General features: G+C 38.2%; 1 protein-coding gene across 1 annotated transcript in view; it reads left to right on the forward strand.

Moving 5' to 3' along the window:
• Window positions 1-1,506: 1,506 nt before the first annotated feature.
• The window catches only part of CLDND1 (claudin domain containing 1), a 42,067-nt gene continuing 26,355 nt past the window's right edge, over window positions 1,507-17,218 (forward strand). Inside the window, exon 1 of the mRNA XM_074299825.1 lies at window positions 1,507-1,747. Within this exon, the coding sequence (XP_074155926.1) occupies window positions 1,688-1,747 (60 nt within the window). The 5' untranslated portion in view covers window positions 1,507-1,687. The remainder of the gene's footprint in view (window positions 1,748-17,218) is intronic.

Genomic DNA, 17,218 nt, shown 5'->3' on the forward strand with positions numbered 1-17,218 from the left:
TTTTTTCTTCATTGATTTTTTTCTTATAGGACAGGTCTGAGTTATCATGATTTTCTCTCATCTATGTACATTCAAGATACTTTATCCACTCTACTTCTGCTGTTAATAAATGAACGCCTATTTTCCATCTATGGGTAATACCTCTTCACTCTATCAATTAATATTCCCTAAATCAGAAATTAAAATACATTAGCCCAAACAGATTTTGGTGGTCACCCTTTTTTATATAAGGCTGCTGAAAAGGCCTAAGAATTCAAGAGGTAACAATTAAAAATGTAGTTAACATCCCAGTACTGACAAATCACTTGTCTCCAAAGAAATTAATCATCCCATAGTATAACTGGAGACAGGGCTCTGTACTAGCTCCTTTTAGCAAGCAAAGATTCCAGGCAATTAAGTTCAACTTTCATGCAATTTTCTTATTAATCTCCTGTCAGCCTTTGTCTTATTCCCTTAGCTCCCACCCTCTGTTGTCTATGATAAGCAATCTATACAGATTCCAGAAGGGTTAGCAGAGTGCCCACAATATGGACTCTCCACTCTGACTTCAATCTCACCCCTTTGCCCATCAGAAACTTTTGGTATGTTTCAGACAAGACAGACCATCCCCATCTTTCTTCCCAGAGTTGTCTTCCAATACCAACAATTAGCTGAAATAGGCCAAGGTTACCCACTGCATTTGGAGCCATCTCCAGTCATCCTGATCTATATTTTTCAATTAGACCTAGATGGTTCTGGAGGAGAAAGTGAAGCTGGTAGTTCTGTACAGCCTTTCACTCACTTAATTCCAATTCATTTGCATGACATGTCACCTCCTTCCCAAAGTCATGGTCTCATGGACAAACAACAAATATCCTGAGTTCTTGTAAACTCTGAATAAAAGTCTGCTCCATTTTCATAAATTCTTTTGACATTCAAAATCTTCATGGGAATACTCTAACACTGTTGGACTAGGGATTACAAATCATTTTGTAATTTATCATAATTTGTGCCTCATGTAAATTCTGATTTTTACAAATTAAATTTGTTTAAAAAGTATCTCTAGTGTCTTCCCAATTAAATTAAAATAATATTTTTAAATTTAGGCATGAAATTAATAGTATCTTAACTTTTTATCAAATATAACAATATTTGACTCATGTTTTAAATAATCTTTTCAATGGATATAAATTATTGCTTAGTAAAATCTGTCTAGTGAAAATGACAAAATGATATTTGCTCCTTTCACTAATCCACAAAAAAAGATACTACTAATAAAAAATAATATGAATAAGGACTAAGAAACATCAGAGACGGGCAAGTTTGAACTAACTTGATAAAGTTTGAAAGGTTTTTTTCCTCCTTTATATATGTAGACTAAGAGGGTAAGAAAAAGAAAGGAAGTGTTAGGTTTCATAAGCAAATAGAGTAAGTTCATTTAGAAGCTAGAACAATACAGAAGGCTTTCTGATGCACCTGTGTCATAATGCAAAATTGTTCTGGGTTGGAACTAGTAACTCGGGGTCAGAAAGATGACCAGTGTCTCATACTTGTTTCTTGATATTCATATTGCTGTGTGATAAGACTATAGTTACATCAGTAAAATGAAAGTATAGGCCACTGAAAAATTCACATGGCTAAGTAATGTTTATTGAAAAATATAGCAAAGTTGATTGGATCTTGAAATGAAAGGAAAGAGTACAAGAACATGACTGCCTCCAAAATTCCTTCTAGATCCATAATGAATTTTCCAATTTCTCCATCTAGGGTAAGTTTCTATGTCTATGGAAGACAGGTAGCACAGGTTTAATTAGCCATTACTGTTATTACTTATTCCATTCTGGGGTGTTTTCCCTTATGTGGGGCAGTATAGAGTACAAAAACAATCAAAGAGCAAAAAGGAGTTTATTACTATATGTTTGTCAGTAAAAGGAGTGCAAAGTAAAAACTGCAAAATGTAAGATTAAATAGCTTAACCACAGAAGCCTCCACTCCCACCCCCACCCTCAGCCAGACCTTTTCTCCCATTGTTTGAGGGAATCTGGGTTTATATTCTAATCTTGGAAATCTAACCCAGAAATAAAAGAATAAATTACCTTTAAAAGAAGTACTTAAATGTTAATTAAGAGATTGGGGGGGGGGGCAGCTAGGAGGCTCAGTGGATAGAACACCTGCCTTGAATTCAGGAGGACCAGAGTTCAAATCTGGTCTCAGACACTTAACACTTCCTAGCTGTGTGACCCTGGGCAAGTCACTTAACCCCAGCCTCATTAAAAAAAAAAAAAAAAAAAAAAAAGAGATTGTGGGAAACAGGAGGGGACCTACACCTGCAACTTTTTTTAGCTATAGCTGTACTTATAAAGTCATACAAAAGTCTATTTGAGCATTTAATCTTACTTTAAAGATAGCCCTCAAATATTATTGTCATCTAGCAACTAATTATGATCAGAACTAATGCCACTCATTAGCTATAATTTATTTTACTCCCTTCCCTTATACAAATGTCAAGGTGACGAGAGTTAGGAAAGGGAGAACCCCTTCTGGTTCGGTACAAGGATAACCTAGTGATGGCACAGAGTCCCCCTGTAAAGGAATTTACAAGCCCGAAAACCTAGATTGATAAAAAAAAAGGCTTATTGTAGGGGTAAAGGTATATTGTAAGGGCAAAGGTAGAAAGATACCAGGGCCAGAGGTGGTCGCTGGGCGGACAGGAAACCTTACATGGCCGGAAGGATACCATGTTTGGGGGGACTCCTGCAAAGAATGGCCTCGAAGGGTTTCCCTTTTTATATTCTTGAAGGTGGATGGAGTCCCAGGCTCCTGGCTGCTTTGGCCCAGGGTTAGCATTGAATAGAATCACTGAGTTTTTAGATAAGGAAAAAGCTGTTTGTGGGGGCTGGGGAAACCTGAGCAGATAGTGGGGGGCTAGGAAAATCCAAGAGAGATCTGGTGGGGGCTGGGAAAGCCCGGATATCATTGGAATTCAAAAGGGTGCTTTTTGACCAGGATTTGTGAATCGAAAGATCCTAGCTTCTTCAGCCATGGGGGGGTTGGAAATCAGAAAGGAATCTTGAAGGAACCTCAACCCCCATCAAAGGCATTTAGTTAAATTGTTGGTTACTTGTTGTTCTTATTTGTTGGTTACTCCCAGAAATATCTAACTCATGGCTCATGAAGACTCTTATAAGAGGTGAACTTGTTGAGGTTTTAAAGGAGACCCCAAGAGGTTGGGGTTGCAGATCAGTGTCATGAGATATCTCAAAATAATATTCAGGCTCTTTTTGTAGTGGCAAGAAACTGGAAACTGAGTGGATGCTTATCAGTTGGAGAATAGATGAATAAGTTATGGTATGATTGTTATGGAATATTATTTTTCTATAAGAAACTAATGAGGTTTGGCTCAGGGCAGAGTTGTGGGAACCCCTTCTGGACAGTGCAGGTCCTTCATAAAAGAATTTAAAAACCTGAAAAGTTAGATTGGCAAAAAGAAGTTTATTGGCATTGAGAAGTCAGATTTTGCCAGAAGGCTTACTTCCTCATTGGCAAGGTCCTGACAGAAAAGTAAAGGTCTAACAGAGAAATTCTGGCAGAGAGATAAAGAGGGGTTAACGTTGATAAAAAGAATGTTTTCTCAGCAGGCAAGGCATCCTTGCAGGTAGCTTTGCCAAGGAGAGGTCCCTTGGCCTGACATGTTCCTGCTTTGGGCTACTGCAAAGTCCTATTGGGGAAATGAAGGCTGACACTGAGAGGAAAATGCCTTCTCAGCAGGGAGAGTCCTGGAAACTGAGCAAGCTGCTTTGGACCTTCTGCCAGGTCCTGACAGAGAAGTAGGTGAGAGAGATAAAGATGGGGTTAATTCTGAGAAGAAAATGTTTTCTCAGCAGCCAGGGGCTTCTGACAGGCAGCTAGGAGAGAGAAAGAAGTTCCTTGGCATGGCATGTTCCTGCTTTGGACCTCTGCAAAGAAATGAGCCCCAAAGTCGCTCATTTAAAAGAGATTTAAGACTGAAGTTTCAGTTGAATGAGGTTACTGCCCCCAGGCCTAGATTTCCAGTAGAATGGGACATTTACTGGGAATAGTCCTTCAGCTCAATAGGGTCAATAGAAATCTAGATGTCCAGCTAAATGAGATTACTTAAATTTGAGATAAGTAGGGAGTAGTCCTGGACTCAACTAGTCTCACCAAGATAACAGAATGAAACCATTTTATCTTGATTCCCTGGGACAGGTCTCTCCCAGGAGAGTTCAAGGAGAGTTTCTCCCCTTCAAGGAGTTCTCAAGCATTTACCCCAAAGTCAGACAGTTTCAGGATTCCCCCCATCAAAAGAATTAGCAAGATGATTTTAGAGAGGACTGGAGAGACTTACATGAACTAATGCTAAGTGAAATTATCAGAAACAGGAGATAATTATATACAGCAATAACAAGATTATACAATGATCAATTCTGATGGACCTGACTCTTATCAGCAATTAGACAATTCACGCCAGTTCTAAATGTGAGGGATAGAAAATCCTATCCAAAAATGACTACTCAGAGATCACTCATAGAAAAGCAGAATTATTTATTAGAATTTTGAGAAGCAGATCCCATCCTGGTCTGTGAGCCAGATTCATAGCAGGAGAGAGCCACTCCCTTGAAGATGCTCACGACTTTTATACATTTCAGACAAAGAACCTTCAAAATACCACCCTCCATAGGTTGTGATTGGTCATATTTGGTCAGTGGAATGCAGCTGACTCTGTGATTTATAACCTCTTTGGCCACATCTAGGTTAATCCCTATTTGGGCAAAGGAATGCAGCCTAGGCCTTCACATGACTGGGGCCTATAGGCCTGATATTATGTTAGCTAGCAGTCTCTGATCAATATGTGCTTAATCTTTAAGTTCTTCACCATATCTTACTCCACACAGCTCCCCATTCCTAATATGTAAGTGATTTTTATCACATGCTCTATGAAGAACTTACACTTTACTCAAAAGTTAACAAGCTTACACATTGTTTATCAAGTTCACTATCAGAATTATCCCCTTCCAACACTCTCCAGCCTCTTTTCTGGAGAATCATCATTTTAACAGCATCCTCTGGATGCAATAATTTTGAAAGGGATCGTTGGACTATTTTGGTTATTAGTGTAATCATACAGGGTAAACATAATGATAACAATATAATACCACTGATAGCAATTAGTCCATACCATAAAAGTTGTTTCCACCAGCTACCATCAAATTAGGACCACCAGCTATTAGAAAAAGGGGATTTCCACATCTGTATAGGCACATGAACTATTTCTGAGAATGCCTTTTGTAATTTCTTTTACCATTTGTCCATTGTCATTGATTTGTATGCAACAAGTGGACAAGTTTAGTTTCCCACAGACCCCTCCTTCCTCTGCTAGAAAATAATCTAAAATTAATCTATGTTATAAAACAGCTTCCCTTGTTTAGGTGGCCTGATCAACTAATAGATCAAGGGCCTGAGCAGTTTGGTTAATTATTACCTCAAAGACTGCCGTAGCCTAATCAACCGATTTAACACACATATCAGTGTTCGATTACCCCCCCCCAACTACCATCCTGGGCCCATGTTGCCAGTCTGTATTCTTTTATAATTCTCTCTGGAGGCCAGACACGTCCCCACCCATTGGCATCATTTGTTTGGGTCAAAGAAGAATCATTGTAGGTTAGGGAGTGGTGCACACTTCGTGTTTCCCTTTCCAAATCTTTGTATAACTGTATCCCCAATTACCTGCCAATGCTTGATGAAAGAAAAATTTAGGTCTAATTATACCTATATACCAAACTCCAGTCCCATTTTTGGGTAAATGGGTATAAGCTGGCTGACCACAGATCCAATAATGTCCCTTCAGGGTAGGATTATTTTCATACTAAAATATGAAGGGTCCACTCGAAGGTGGAAAATACCTCACATCCCAAGCACCTAAGGGTCCCCCCCCCCCGTATTAGAATTACATCTCCAAAGATGACTTTCAACTACCCACTGGAAGATGCAACCATTTTCCCCAGTTAGATCCTGACGGCTCCAGAAACTATTAAACATTGTCCTAACAGTGCCTTCTCTATTCTCCCACTTCCATTCCATTGAAGAGTAAGTTGAACCTGGTGCTATGCTATTCAAGGTTATACATGTCCATATCTGGGGTCCCTCTCGATCAGGAATTAAACAGGCAGGTGGCATTTTCCTCTCACACCCCTCACTCCTATTAGAACGTTGGATACAGCGAATTACTATCCATCATAACAAATTATACTGGTTTGATTTCATCTATTCACATACCTACTATGTAGTCTATAATAGCTCTCTTCTCTGACCTGCAAGTAAATGTCCATGTATATTCACTTTCTCCCATCCATGGCCCTATACCAGTCTGATGTAGGTAATATCTCCCTAAAACTGTACTGATCAGGGTCCAGTGATGCTTTTCTTCTGCTGACTAGAGACCTGCTCCATTGTGTATTACTGACCTGTTGCTCAAGCTCCAGGCCAGAGACAGGGGAACAGGAACCTAGGGCCACTGTGTAAGTTGATCAGATCCCCCACATATCCAAAAGTCAATCAGGGTTTGAAAGGTATTTTCATACCCCACTGCTCTCGAGGTAGCAGTACAAAGGGTGTACCCACATGAAATCATACATGCATATACAAGGCACAGTCTCCACCCTTTGGGTTTGGTTCACACCCCATTCTCCTTACTAGTATATAATACCCCTAATTCCTAACAATACAGTTCAACCAATTGTAATATTTAGTACAAACAAGAAAAGTTCCAAAACAGTTCCCCAAATTAGACAAGTCAAAAAGATTATACATGCACAATTCATCAATCTTTGCTCAGCTATACTTTCTTTCTTTCTTTTTTTTTTATTAATTTTATAATTATAACATTTTTTGACAGTATATATGCATAGGTAATTTTTTTTTTTTACAACATTATCCCTTCTGTTTCCCCTCCTTCCCTCCACCCCCTCCCCTAGATGACAGGCATTCCCATACATATTAAATATCTTATAGTATATTCAGCCACATTTTCAATGTTCCTGGATCAGTCTCAACTGCCCACTTCTTTGGAGTATCCATGGGACCTTAGATTGGAGTGTGATATGTCTAACCTTTCTTTTTGGTGCGTATTGCCATATCTGAAGTCAACATGATCTGGAACGGTCCTTTCCAGCTCAGGGTCAGCTTGTCCTCTTTCCATGTCCGAACCAGGACCCTGTCTCCAAGCTAGAACTTATGCAATGTGAATCCTTAGGGAGGAATCTGAGCAATAAGCCCTTTTATGTGTAAAGTTTTTAGATATTGCAATAAAGACATGACATATTGTCCTAAAAACAAATCCTTGGTCTCAAACATTGGATCCAAGGAGGAATTTTGAATCCCTTTTAGATAAGGGTGACCATACAATAATTCATAAGATGATAATCCCACATCCCTTCAGGGTTTTTTTCTAATTCTTAATAAAGCAAGGGGAAGGCACTTGGTCCAGGGCAATTGTGTCTCTAACTCCAATTTAGTCAGTTGCTGTTTAATTTCCTTATCTATCCTTTCCACTTAACCTGATGAGGGCAGATGCCATGGGATATATAAGTCCTATGATATTTCTAGAGCTTGGGCCACAGATTGGAGGATCTTAGCCATGAAACGGGTGCCTTGGTCTGAATCTACCTGCTCCACCATCCCATACCCCAGAGTACTTTTACAACTGCTGAGACAGTTGACCAGTCAAGGGGAAAGGCCTCCACCCATAAGGTCAGATGGTCCACTACGACCAGCAGATATTTGAGACACCCCACTGATGGCAGCTCGGTAAAGTCCACCTGTATGCTTTGGAACAGCCTGATACCAGGGGGCCTTCCTCCTTTTTGAACTTGCCATTGGGCCGCACTATTCATCCTCTGACAAACAGGACACACGCTGACCAGTTGCCTGCTATTGTGTACAAGCCAGTGCCACAAATTTAGCACCACATCACACAGGCCTTGGACACCCCAATGACTGCCCTGATGTAAATGTTGGAGTACATGTCTCATACCTGCTGTGATCAGTACCTCTCTGCCATCAGGGAGGAGCCAATGGCCTCTTTATCCTCCTGAGCACCAAGGCTTTGGGTTTCTTGCTTCTCTTCTGGGGTAAGGGAAGGTAGAGGCATTGGAGGCAGAAATGCCAGAATTAGCACCACCATCTCCTCTGTACTTACAGATTCCTCTTCTCCAGGCCTTTTCACCTCCTCATCTGCAAATCAGTTTCTCCTTATCGCAAATGAATCTCCTCTTTGGTGCCCTTGCACATGAATCACTGCAATATTCTTAGGCAACATAAGATTAGTTAAAATTTCAGTGACCAATGCCCTGTATGCCAATCCCTTTCCTTTGCTATTTACCATTCCCATTTCTTCCCATATTTTCCCAAATATAGGAACAATTCCCCAAGCATATTTTGAATCAGTCCTTCAAGCAATTTTAGGGCTTGATTTACTGCATATAATTCACAAATTTTGAGTTGACCACTCTTTTGGCAAGAATCCAGCTTGAACCAGAGTCAAATCTTCCCCATTAACAATAGCATATCCATTTTTCCTTTTCCTTTCCTTTCCTTTTAAGTATTCGTGAGGAACCATCTATGAACTTTCAGCAAAGGGATCTCCTACAAATCTTCCCTAATCTTAGTTTGGTAATCAATCACATTTGGACAATCATGTTCAAGGGACGCATGTTCCCCAGGGGAAGCAGATAAGAATATGGCTGGATTAAAGTTATGGTCTGGTGAGAGTACCAAATCATCTCTTTCCAATAATATTGCTTCATATTTTAAAATCCTTGAATCAGTTAGCCACCTCCTAGCCCCTTTGATTCAGAATTGATTGAACTTGATGCAGGACACTCACTATTAAACTACCTCCAAAGATCAATTTCTGACTTTTCTTCTACCAAAAGTGCTGTGGCTACCCTCCCCTTAATTATGCTAATACTCCTAAAAGCCACATTGTTTACAATATTTATGTATAAATGAAAAGCTTTTTCCAATGATGGCTAAAGTAAAACAGGGACTGGCATTTAAAAACTTTGTTCCCCTTTTGAATTCCATTGAACTATATCAGGCTTCTCTTCCAACAAATGAGTTAATAAAGGTTTAGTTAATAATGCATATTCCAGGTTCTATAATACCCCACCAATCCTAGAAATCTCTGGAGACTCTTTTTCATCCTAGGCTTAGTAATTTGAAGAATCCCCTCCACCCATATAGGGTCTAGTTTCTTTTTTCCCTAAGCTTATAAAATGGCCTAAATATTTTTCCTCACATTTCATAAATTGCCATTTGTCTTAGGAAACTTTTAATCCCTGTACCCCTAGATAATTTAACAGACTGATAGTAACTTCGGCAAGGTCACTCTTTTCCTCCCTGCCACTTAACAGTAAGAAATCTATCCCAGAATGTTCACACAATTCTTACATACCCAAATAGATGTTTCATAAGTTGAACATTATACCAATTATTTTGCTTTTAAAATACCCAATACACAGAAAAAATCCCAAACTACATATTGCCATAACAAAAACATTTTCAAAAGGACAAAGGCAAAAACTATTATACTTGGAGTCCCTTTAAATAATTGGCATCTGTACAATTAACTTCCTATTTTCACATAAAAGAACCTGAAAAGTTCTTAAAAACATCACATTTCTGATCATATTCTTTAAACAAAACAAAAAAAACCATTATGTTTCAAAGAAACAAATATTCAGTCAATTAACATCTTGTGAGAACAGCCTGTCCCTCCCCCCCACTCAACTTCAGTAGTTTGGTGGGAACAGAGACAAAGACCCCTTCCCACTGCTGCCCTTCCCCCTCAATTTCCTACAAAGGAATTCTTCTCAAGATTTAGGCAATCAATTAATTTCCTTTCTTTTTCCAACTGATTCCTTCTTGATATCATTCAAGTTTCCAATTTACTCCTATATATCAATCCTTCATAAATCTCCTATATTCTCCTCTCCAGTTCCCTTCAGAATTTTTAAGATTCACAATACCAAGATAATTTCATAAAGCATAAATTAACAATGTTAACAAATTACCCAACATGTTTCAGAAGGTAACATACTGAATCAAACTAATACAGCTGCTTTTAAAAGTTTTCTTTCCTTTTCTTTTGTCTGGGTGTTCTTCTGATAGTATTAGCACTCTTTCTCAGGCAGCTTTTATGACCTCTTCTGCCAGCGTTTCGATCAGCTAAGGCTTTATTGCCCTTTCCTCTAGCAGGCTCTGAAAACTGCTTTAAGGGAAAAACTCTCCCATCAGTTTAAAATAGCCAAGTTCCATTTACTTACAAATTAGTACATCAGGTTAAAAAGATTTAAAATTACAAGCAAATTTTCAAATAACCAATTCCCAAATTTCTTAATCATTGTTCTTACAACTTAATAGGGCTTTTAAATCAGCAAAACAGACTAGGGGTTTTTCCCAGAACCCCTGTCCCTGGAGAGAATATTTCACCTTGAACATTCTTCCCTCCCAGAATCCAAATGGAGTTTCTCTAAACTTCCAATCCCATTTAGTGCATCTCTCTGCCTTCCCAGAGAATGCCTAGATATTCCATGATTTAAGACCAATGCATTCTGAGCCACTCTGAAAGAATTACTACTCTGACTGAATCCCAACTCCCAGCAATTCAGCTTGCTATTTTTCTAAGCCTGCAACACAGAGGTTGAACTCTTATCTCTTATGAACTCGCTAACTTTTAACACAGGACAAAAACAATACAAAGCAGACAAATATACATACATAGACACAAGTAGAACTCTTATTTTCACCTTTTACATTTCTTTTTATACCTAGCTACTGTCCTGACAAATTATTTGGACTGGTTTTTTCCCATTTTTACAACTTGATCTCAAATCAAATTGTCAGCAGAGGCCATTTGTTCCACCCCCACGGCATAGCCAAACGAGAGAGAATCTCTTAGAGCGTCCTTTGGTTGAGATCAATAGCAAGCAGTCCCACACAACAATTTTAGGAGGGCTAATCCCTTGAGTCTCCCTTGACCCAGCCAATAGGCCCCCAGATTTCCAAGCTTACCTTGAGAAACATGTGTTTACTTCAGACCACTGCCGGCTTGTCAGGACTCTATTTCTCCTTTTCGTCTTCAATTCCGCTTTTCACTGAATATCTCTACCTCGGATCTTTTGTCAGAGAGGGAGGGAGGCTACATACTCAAAGCCAGAGAACACGGAAAAAACCTATCCGTAGGCGCACCTATTCCCATTCAGGATGTGCAGCCATCAAAGACTCATCCCGGACCGAGCCCCCAAACTGTAAGGGATAGAAAATCCTATCCAAAAATGACTACTCAGAGATCACTCATAGAAAAGCAGAATTATTTATTAGAATCTTGAGAAGCGGATCCCATCCTGGTCTGTGAGCCAGATTCACAGCAGGAGAGAGCCACTCCCTTGAAGATGCCCACGACTTTTATACATTTCAGACAAAGAACCTCCAAAATCCCACCTTCCATAGGTTGTGATTGATCATATTTGGTCAGTGGAATGCAGCTGGCAATGTGATTTATAACCTCTTTGGCCACATATAGGTTAATCCCTATTTGGGCAAAGGAATGCTGCCTAGGCCTTCACCTGACTGGGGCCTATAGGTCTGATTTTATGTTAGCTAGCAGTCTCTGATCAATATGTGCTTAATCTGTAAATTCTTCACCATATCTTACTCCACACATGAAGATCTTATGATGATGAGCGTCATCTACACCCAGAGAGAGGTCTGTGGGAACTGAGTGTGGATCACAACATAGAATTTTCACTTTTTTTATTGTTGTTTGCCTGAATTTTGTTTTCTTTCTCATTTTTTTCCATTTTTGATCTGATTTTTTTCTTGTGCAGCAAGATAATTATATAAAGAGGTATGCTTATTTGGATTTACATATATTTTCCCCATGCTTAACATATATTGGGTTATTTGCTATTTAGGGGAGGGAATGGGAAGAAGGGGGGAATTGGAACAAAAGGTTTTGCAAGGGTCAGTGGTGAAAAATTATCCTTGCATATGTTTTGAAAATAAAAAGTTTTATTAAAAAAATTAATAGGAAAAAAAATGCAGGCTTGAACCCATCTTTAAGTCAAGGGGCAAAGTTTATTATAATTTTAACACCAATTGAAGCTGGCTAACTTTCCAAAGAAAGATAAGTTAGAAAGATCAGAGCATCATGGTACTTATTAGCTAATTTTATGGCTTACAGATAGGTATGAGGTCTATTCACTATTGTCTCAGGAGCTTGGCTATCACTGATCAGAATTTTATTCATCTTGTGTGGTACAGAAATGGTGAGGGGTCACCATTTAATAAAAAAAAAAAAAAAAAAAAAAAGCTAGAGAGAGCTCTAGAGAAAAGCAAAGTTTATTGTATATTCTCTCGAGAATCAGGCATCCAACTCTTCGAGCAGACAATGGAAGAGAGGAAGCGCCTCCTGTGGGCAGGACAGCACCTTTAATGCCTAATGCACAACACCCCCTCCCACCACTGACTCTCATACTCATTGGCTGAGAGTCTTACATTCTAAACTCGAGATCTACCCATGAAATCTAACTTGACCAATAAGTATACAGTTGCCCATATTTGGCTGAAATAGGGAGAAAATGATATCATGGGAGGGGAACGCAATTATGCCCTCGAGTTGATCTTCAGAGTCCTTCAGGCCTACTTAAACACCGAAATAGATGAAGCCTTACTTGATTTTCACAACTGTCTTGAAAGATCTCACCTCATCTCATTCAATCTCATAGTCAGCAATGTTTGTAGGACTATCTTAAGACCAGAAGGCTTTAAAATCATTGACTGACAGATTGTTAAAACAATAGCATTCAGGGGAGTTTAGGATTACTGTTGTATTTAGAAGTCAGGAATGCCAGAAATACTGCAATTTCATTTTTTCAATGATTGAGTACTTTAAAAAAGAAAGGATAGCAGCATATATTAAGCACTTTACAAATATTGTCCTACTTGATCCCCACAAGAACCCAGGGAGAAAAATGTTATTATTAATCCCATTTTACTGTTGAGAAAACTGAAGCAGAGATGAAGTTGTTGAGGCAGAAGATATCCCAACAATATTAAGGACCCCAGGTCATATGGCAAATGAATTCACAAACCCGGATTGTCTCCAAGTTAAGGGGCAAAGATTCATTGCAGCTTACAGGGGGCTAAGTTTGAAGAGAATTTAGCAAAGAGCTAGAAGCAAGAAGAAAATTTTATGAGAAAGAGAAACAAATATCATGCTCAAGTGATTGATATGCTAATTTTATGGCTTAGAGATATAATTGAGGAGTGGTAGGGATTGAGTTGCACCCATTATTGAATTCTATGACTTCCTGAAGAGTATTGAATTGGGTTACTGACCAACAGATTGTTCCCTAACAGCCTGCATTGTCTGTAGCACTCTCAAGGCCAGGTAGCCTTAGGATTTCTCAAAAATTGCTACTTTGTCCCTAGGATAAAAATTGCTTTTAAAGTGACTTGCTTGGACACACAGCTAATGAGTGCCTTGAGCCAAATTTGAACTCAATTCTTGATTTCAAGCCCAGCACTCTGTGCAACCTAAATATCTTGGAGGAAACAAGGAACACAAATCATCAACCCAAGATTTAATTTTTAGCTTGTGAAAATTTAAATATTGTTTGATCCTTAAAGTTCATCTAAGTTTTTGGAGTCCTTTTTATTATATTATTTTTCTGTTTTAAAAACAGTATTTATTTTTCCAAATACATGCAAAGATCATTTTCAACATTTACCTTTGCAAAACCTTGTGTTCCAAATTTCTCTCCCTCTCTTCTTCCATTCCCCCTTTCCAGGATAAAAAGCAAGCAATCTAATATTGATTAAACAGTGCACTCCTTCTAAACATATTTCCATTTTGTCATGCTGTGCAAAAATATCATATTAAAGGGGAAAAAAAAACACCAAAGGAAAAGATGAAGGAAAAAAGAAAAAGAAAAAGCAAATAAACAACAACAACAAAAGATGAAAATGTTGAGGCAGGAGATAATACCCCAACAAAGTTAAGAGTCGGAAGAGTCAGTATAGTGGGTATGGTTATTTACAAACTCACTTTGTTTCCAAGTTAAGGAGCAAAATGCTGCTAACAGTGGGCTAAATTCCAAAAACAATTTAGCAAAGAACCAGGAGCAAGAAGATAAATTTGTAGGAAAAAAGAAAAAAGAAATCAGAATTCTTTTTTTTTTTTTTTGATGTTGTTCTTTAAAAAAAAAAAAAGTTTTCTGTCATATGTAATGGTGATAAACTGGAACCATTCCCAATAAAATCAGGAGTGAAACATGGTCGCCCACTATCACCATTACTATTCAATATTGTATTTGAAATGCTAGCTTCAGCAATAAGAGATGAAAAGGAGATTAAAGGAATTAGAGTAGGTAATGAGGAAATCAAATTATCACTCTTTGCAGATGATATAATGGTATACTTAGAGAATCCCAGAAATTCTACTAAAAAGCTATTAGAAATAATCCACAACTTTAGCAAAGTTGCAGGATACAAAATAAATCTACATAAATCATCAGCATTTTTATACATCACTAACAAAATCTAATAGCAAGATATATATATATATAATTCCATTTAAAGTAAATGTTGATAGTATAAAATATTTGGGAATCTATCTGCCAAGGGAAAGTCAAGAACTATATGAGCAAAACTACAAAACACTTTCCACATAAATAAAGTCAGACCTAAACAATTGGAAAAATATTAAGTGCTCTTGGATAGGTTGAGAAAATATAATAAAAGATGACAATACTACCTACACTAATCAATTTATTTAGTGCTATACCAAACAAACTCCCAAGAAATTTTTTTTTTAGACATTTTTCCCCCCGAGGCTGGGGTTAAGTGACTTGTCCAGGGTCACACAGCTAGGAAGTGTTAAGTGTCTGAGACCAGATTTGAACTCCGGTCCTCCTGAATTCAGGGCTGTGCTCTATCCACTGCGCCACCTAGCTGCCCCCCCCAAGAAATTATTTTAATGACCTAGAAAAAATAACAATAAAGGACAAGAATTTCAAGGGAACTAATGAAAATAAAAATCAAATGAAAGAGGCCTAGCTGTAACTGATATAAAACTATATTATAAAGCAGTGGTCACCAAAACCATTTGGTTTTGGCTAAGAAATAGACTAGTTGATCAGTGGAATAGATTAGGTTCACAGGACAAAATAACTATAGCAATCAATCACTCTGGAAAATAATCGGGTATTATGCCCCAAAAGTTATCAAACTGTGCATACCCTTTGATCCAGCAGTGTTACTACTGGGCTTATATCCCAAAGAGATACTAAAGAAGGGAAAGGGACCTGTATGTGCCAAAATGTTTGGATGTCCATCAATTGGAGAATGGTTGGGTAAATTGTGGTATATGAATGTTATGGACTATTATTGTTTTGTAACAAATGACTAGCAGGATCAATATAGAGAGGCTTACACGAACTGATGCTAAGTGAAATGAGCAGAATCAAGAGATCATTATACACTTCAACAACAATACTGTATGAGGATAAATTCTGATGGAATTGGCTGTGTTCAACAATGAGAGGACCCAAATCGGGTCCAGTTGATCAGTAATGAACAGAACCAGCTACACCCAGTGAAAGAACACTGGGAAACGAGTGTGGACCACAATATAGCATTTCCACTTTTTCTGTTATTGTTTCTTTGCATTTTGGTTTTTTTTCTCAGGTTATTTTTACCTTTTTTCTAAATCCGATTTTTTTGTGTGTTTGCAGCAAGATAACTATAAATATGTATACATATATTGTATTTAATGTATACTTTAACATATTTAATATATCTGGGACTACCTGTCATCTAGGGGACGGGGTGGGGATGAGGGGAAAATTTGGAACAGAAGTTTCAGTGTTGAAAAATTATACATGCATATGTTTTGTCAATAAAAAGCAATAATAAAAAAAGAAAATTACTCAGATTAACAAAAGAGGAAATAAAATATTTAAATAACTAAAAAAAAGCTTTTTATTTTGGAAACATATGCAAGGAAAATATTTCAACATTGAACCTTGCATAGCCTGTGTTCCAAATTTTTCCCTTCCTCCCACCTCCCTCCCTTAAATGGCAAGTAATCAATATATGTTATACATGTTAAAATATATGTTAAATCCAATATATGTAAACATATTTGAATGGGACCTATTGGATGAAGTATTTCTCAGTATTGAATTACATGATCTCTGGAAGGATGAACTTTGAACCCTGGGATACAAGAAGTTGCAGGAAGTGACATAACCTGTGGGAGGCAGCCAACATTGGTGACCTTTGGTTCTCTGTCAGGATCTTGCCACTGAGGAAGTCAGTCTCCTAGCAAAACCTGACTTCTCAGTGCCAATAAACTTCCTTTTGCCAGTCAAATTTTTCAGGTTTGTAAATTCTTTCATATTGGACCTGTGCCTGCCAAAGAGGGGTTCCCACAACTCTCTGACTGCCACTAACCATATCATTTGGTTCCCTAACCTCATCACTAGAAAAGTTGTTTGGATGAGAAGCATTTATGATAGCCTCATCCTTCCCTAGCTTTCTTCTGGGTGGTTTTCCTGGTTACTGTCCCTAGTAACCTCTATATTGACTCTACCTTTTATTCTTTATCTTTTACTCATATTTAGTCCTTGCATTTTAATATACTTGTGAGAGGTGCTTCTTCCAGACTCTGAGCCATGAAATTCCAACCAGTTGGTCAACTTGAAATCACCTGAGTCCTGATTTTGATATTCATCACTAGATACTGTTGTTGCCTACAACTCATTTGTCTCCCCCGTCTGGACCCCACTAGGTAGGGCCAGCTATATGCCCCTTGTCAGTGTAAAGCAATTCCAGAAAATGAGACCTTTGTCCATTTGTCCCAAATGAATCTGGGTATGGACTGATTGAAGTGGGAATGATGTAACAATGGACCTGAGGCCCCTGGGTCTCCACAGTGCTGTAGTTCTATGGCTACCAGATGCCAATCAGTTCTGTGATGACTGTGGAGGCATGGTCTGATTCCTGTTCATTGTTTTAAGCAGGAATATACTGTCACTCACTTGCTTATGCATTTAATCATTAGAGTAGTTCAAGATTTAGCCAAGTTCAGGAGTAGCTAAAGTGGTTCCTGATAGCTTCCACTGATGTGCAGGTGTAGGTTCTAAATGATAGA

The sequence above is a fragment of the Sminthopsis crassicaudata genome, chromosome 3 (assembly GCF_048593235.1).
Source record: "Sminthopsis crassicaudata isolate SCR6 chromosome 3, ASM4859323v1, whole genome shotgun sequence".
Classification (NCBI taxonomy): domain Eukaryota; kingdom Metazoa; phylum Chordata; class Mammalia; order Dasyuromorphia; family Dasyuridae; genus Sminthopsis; species Sminthopsis crassicaudata.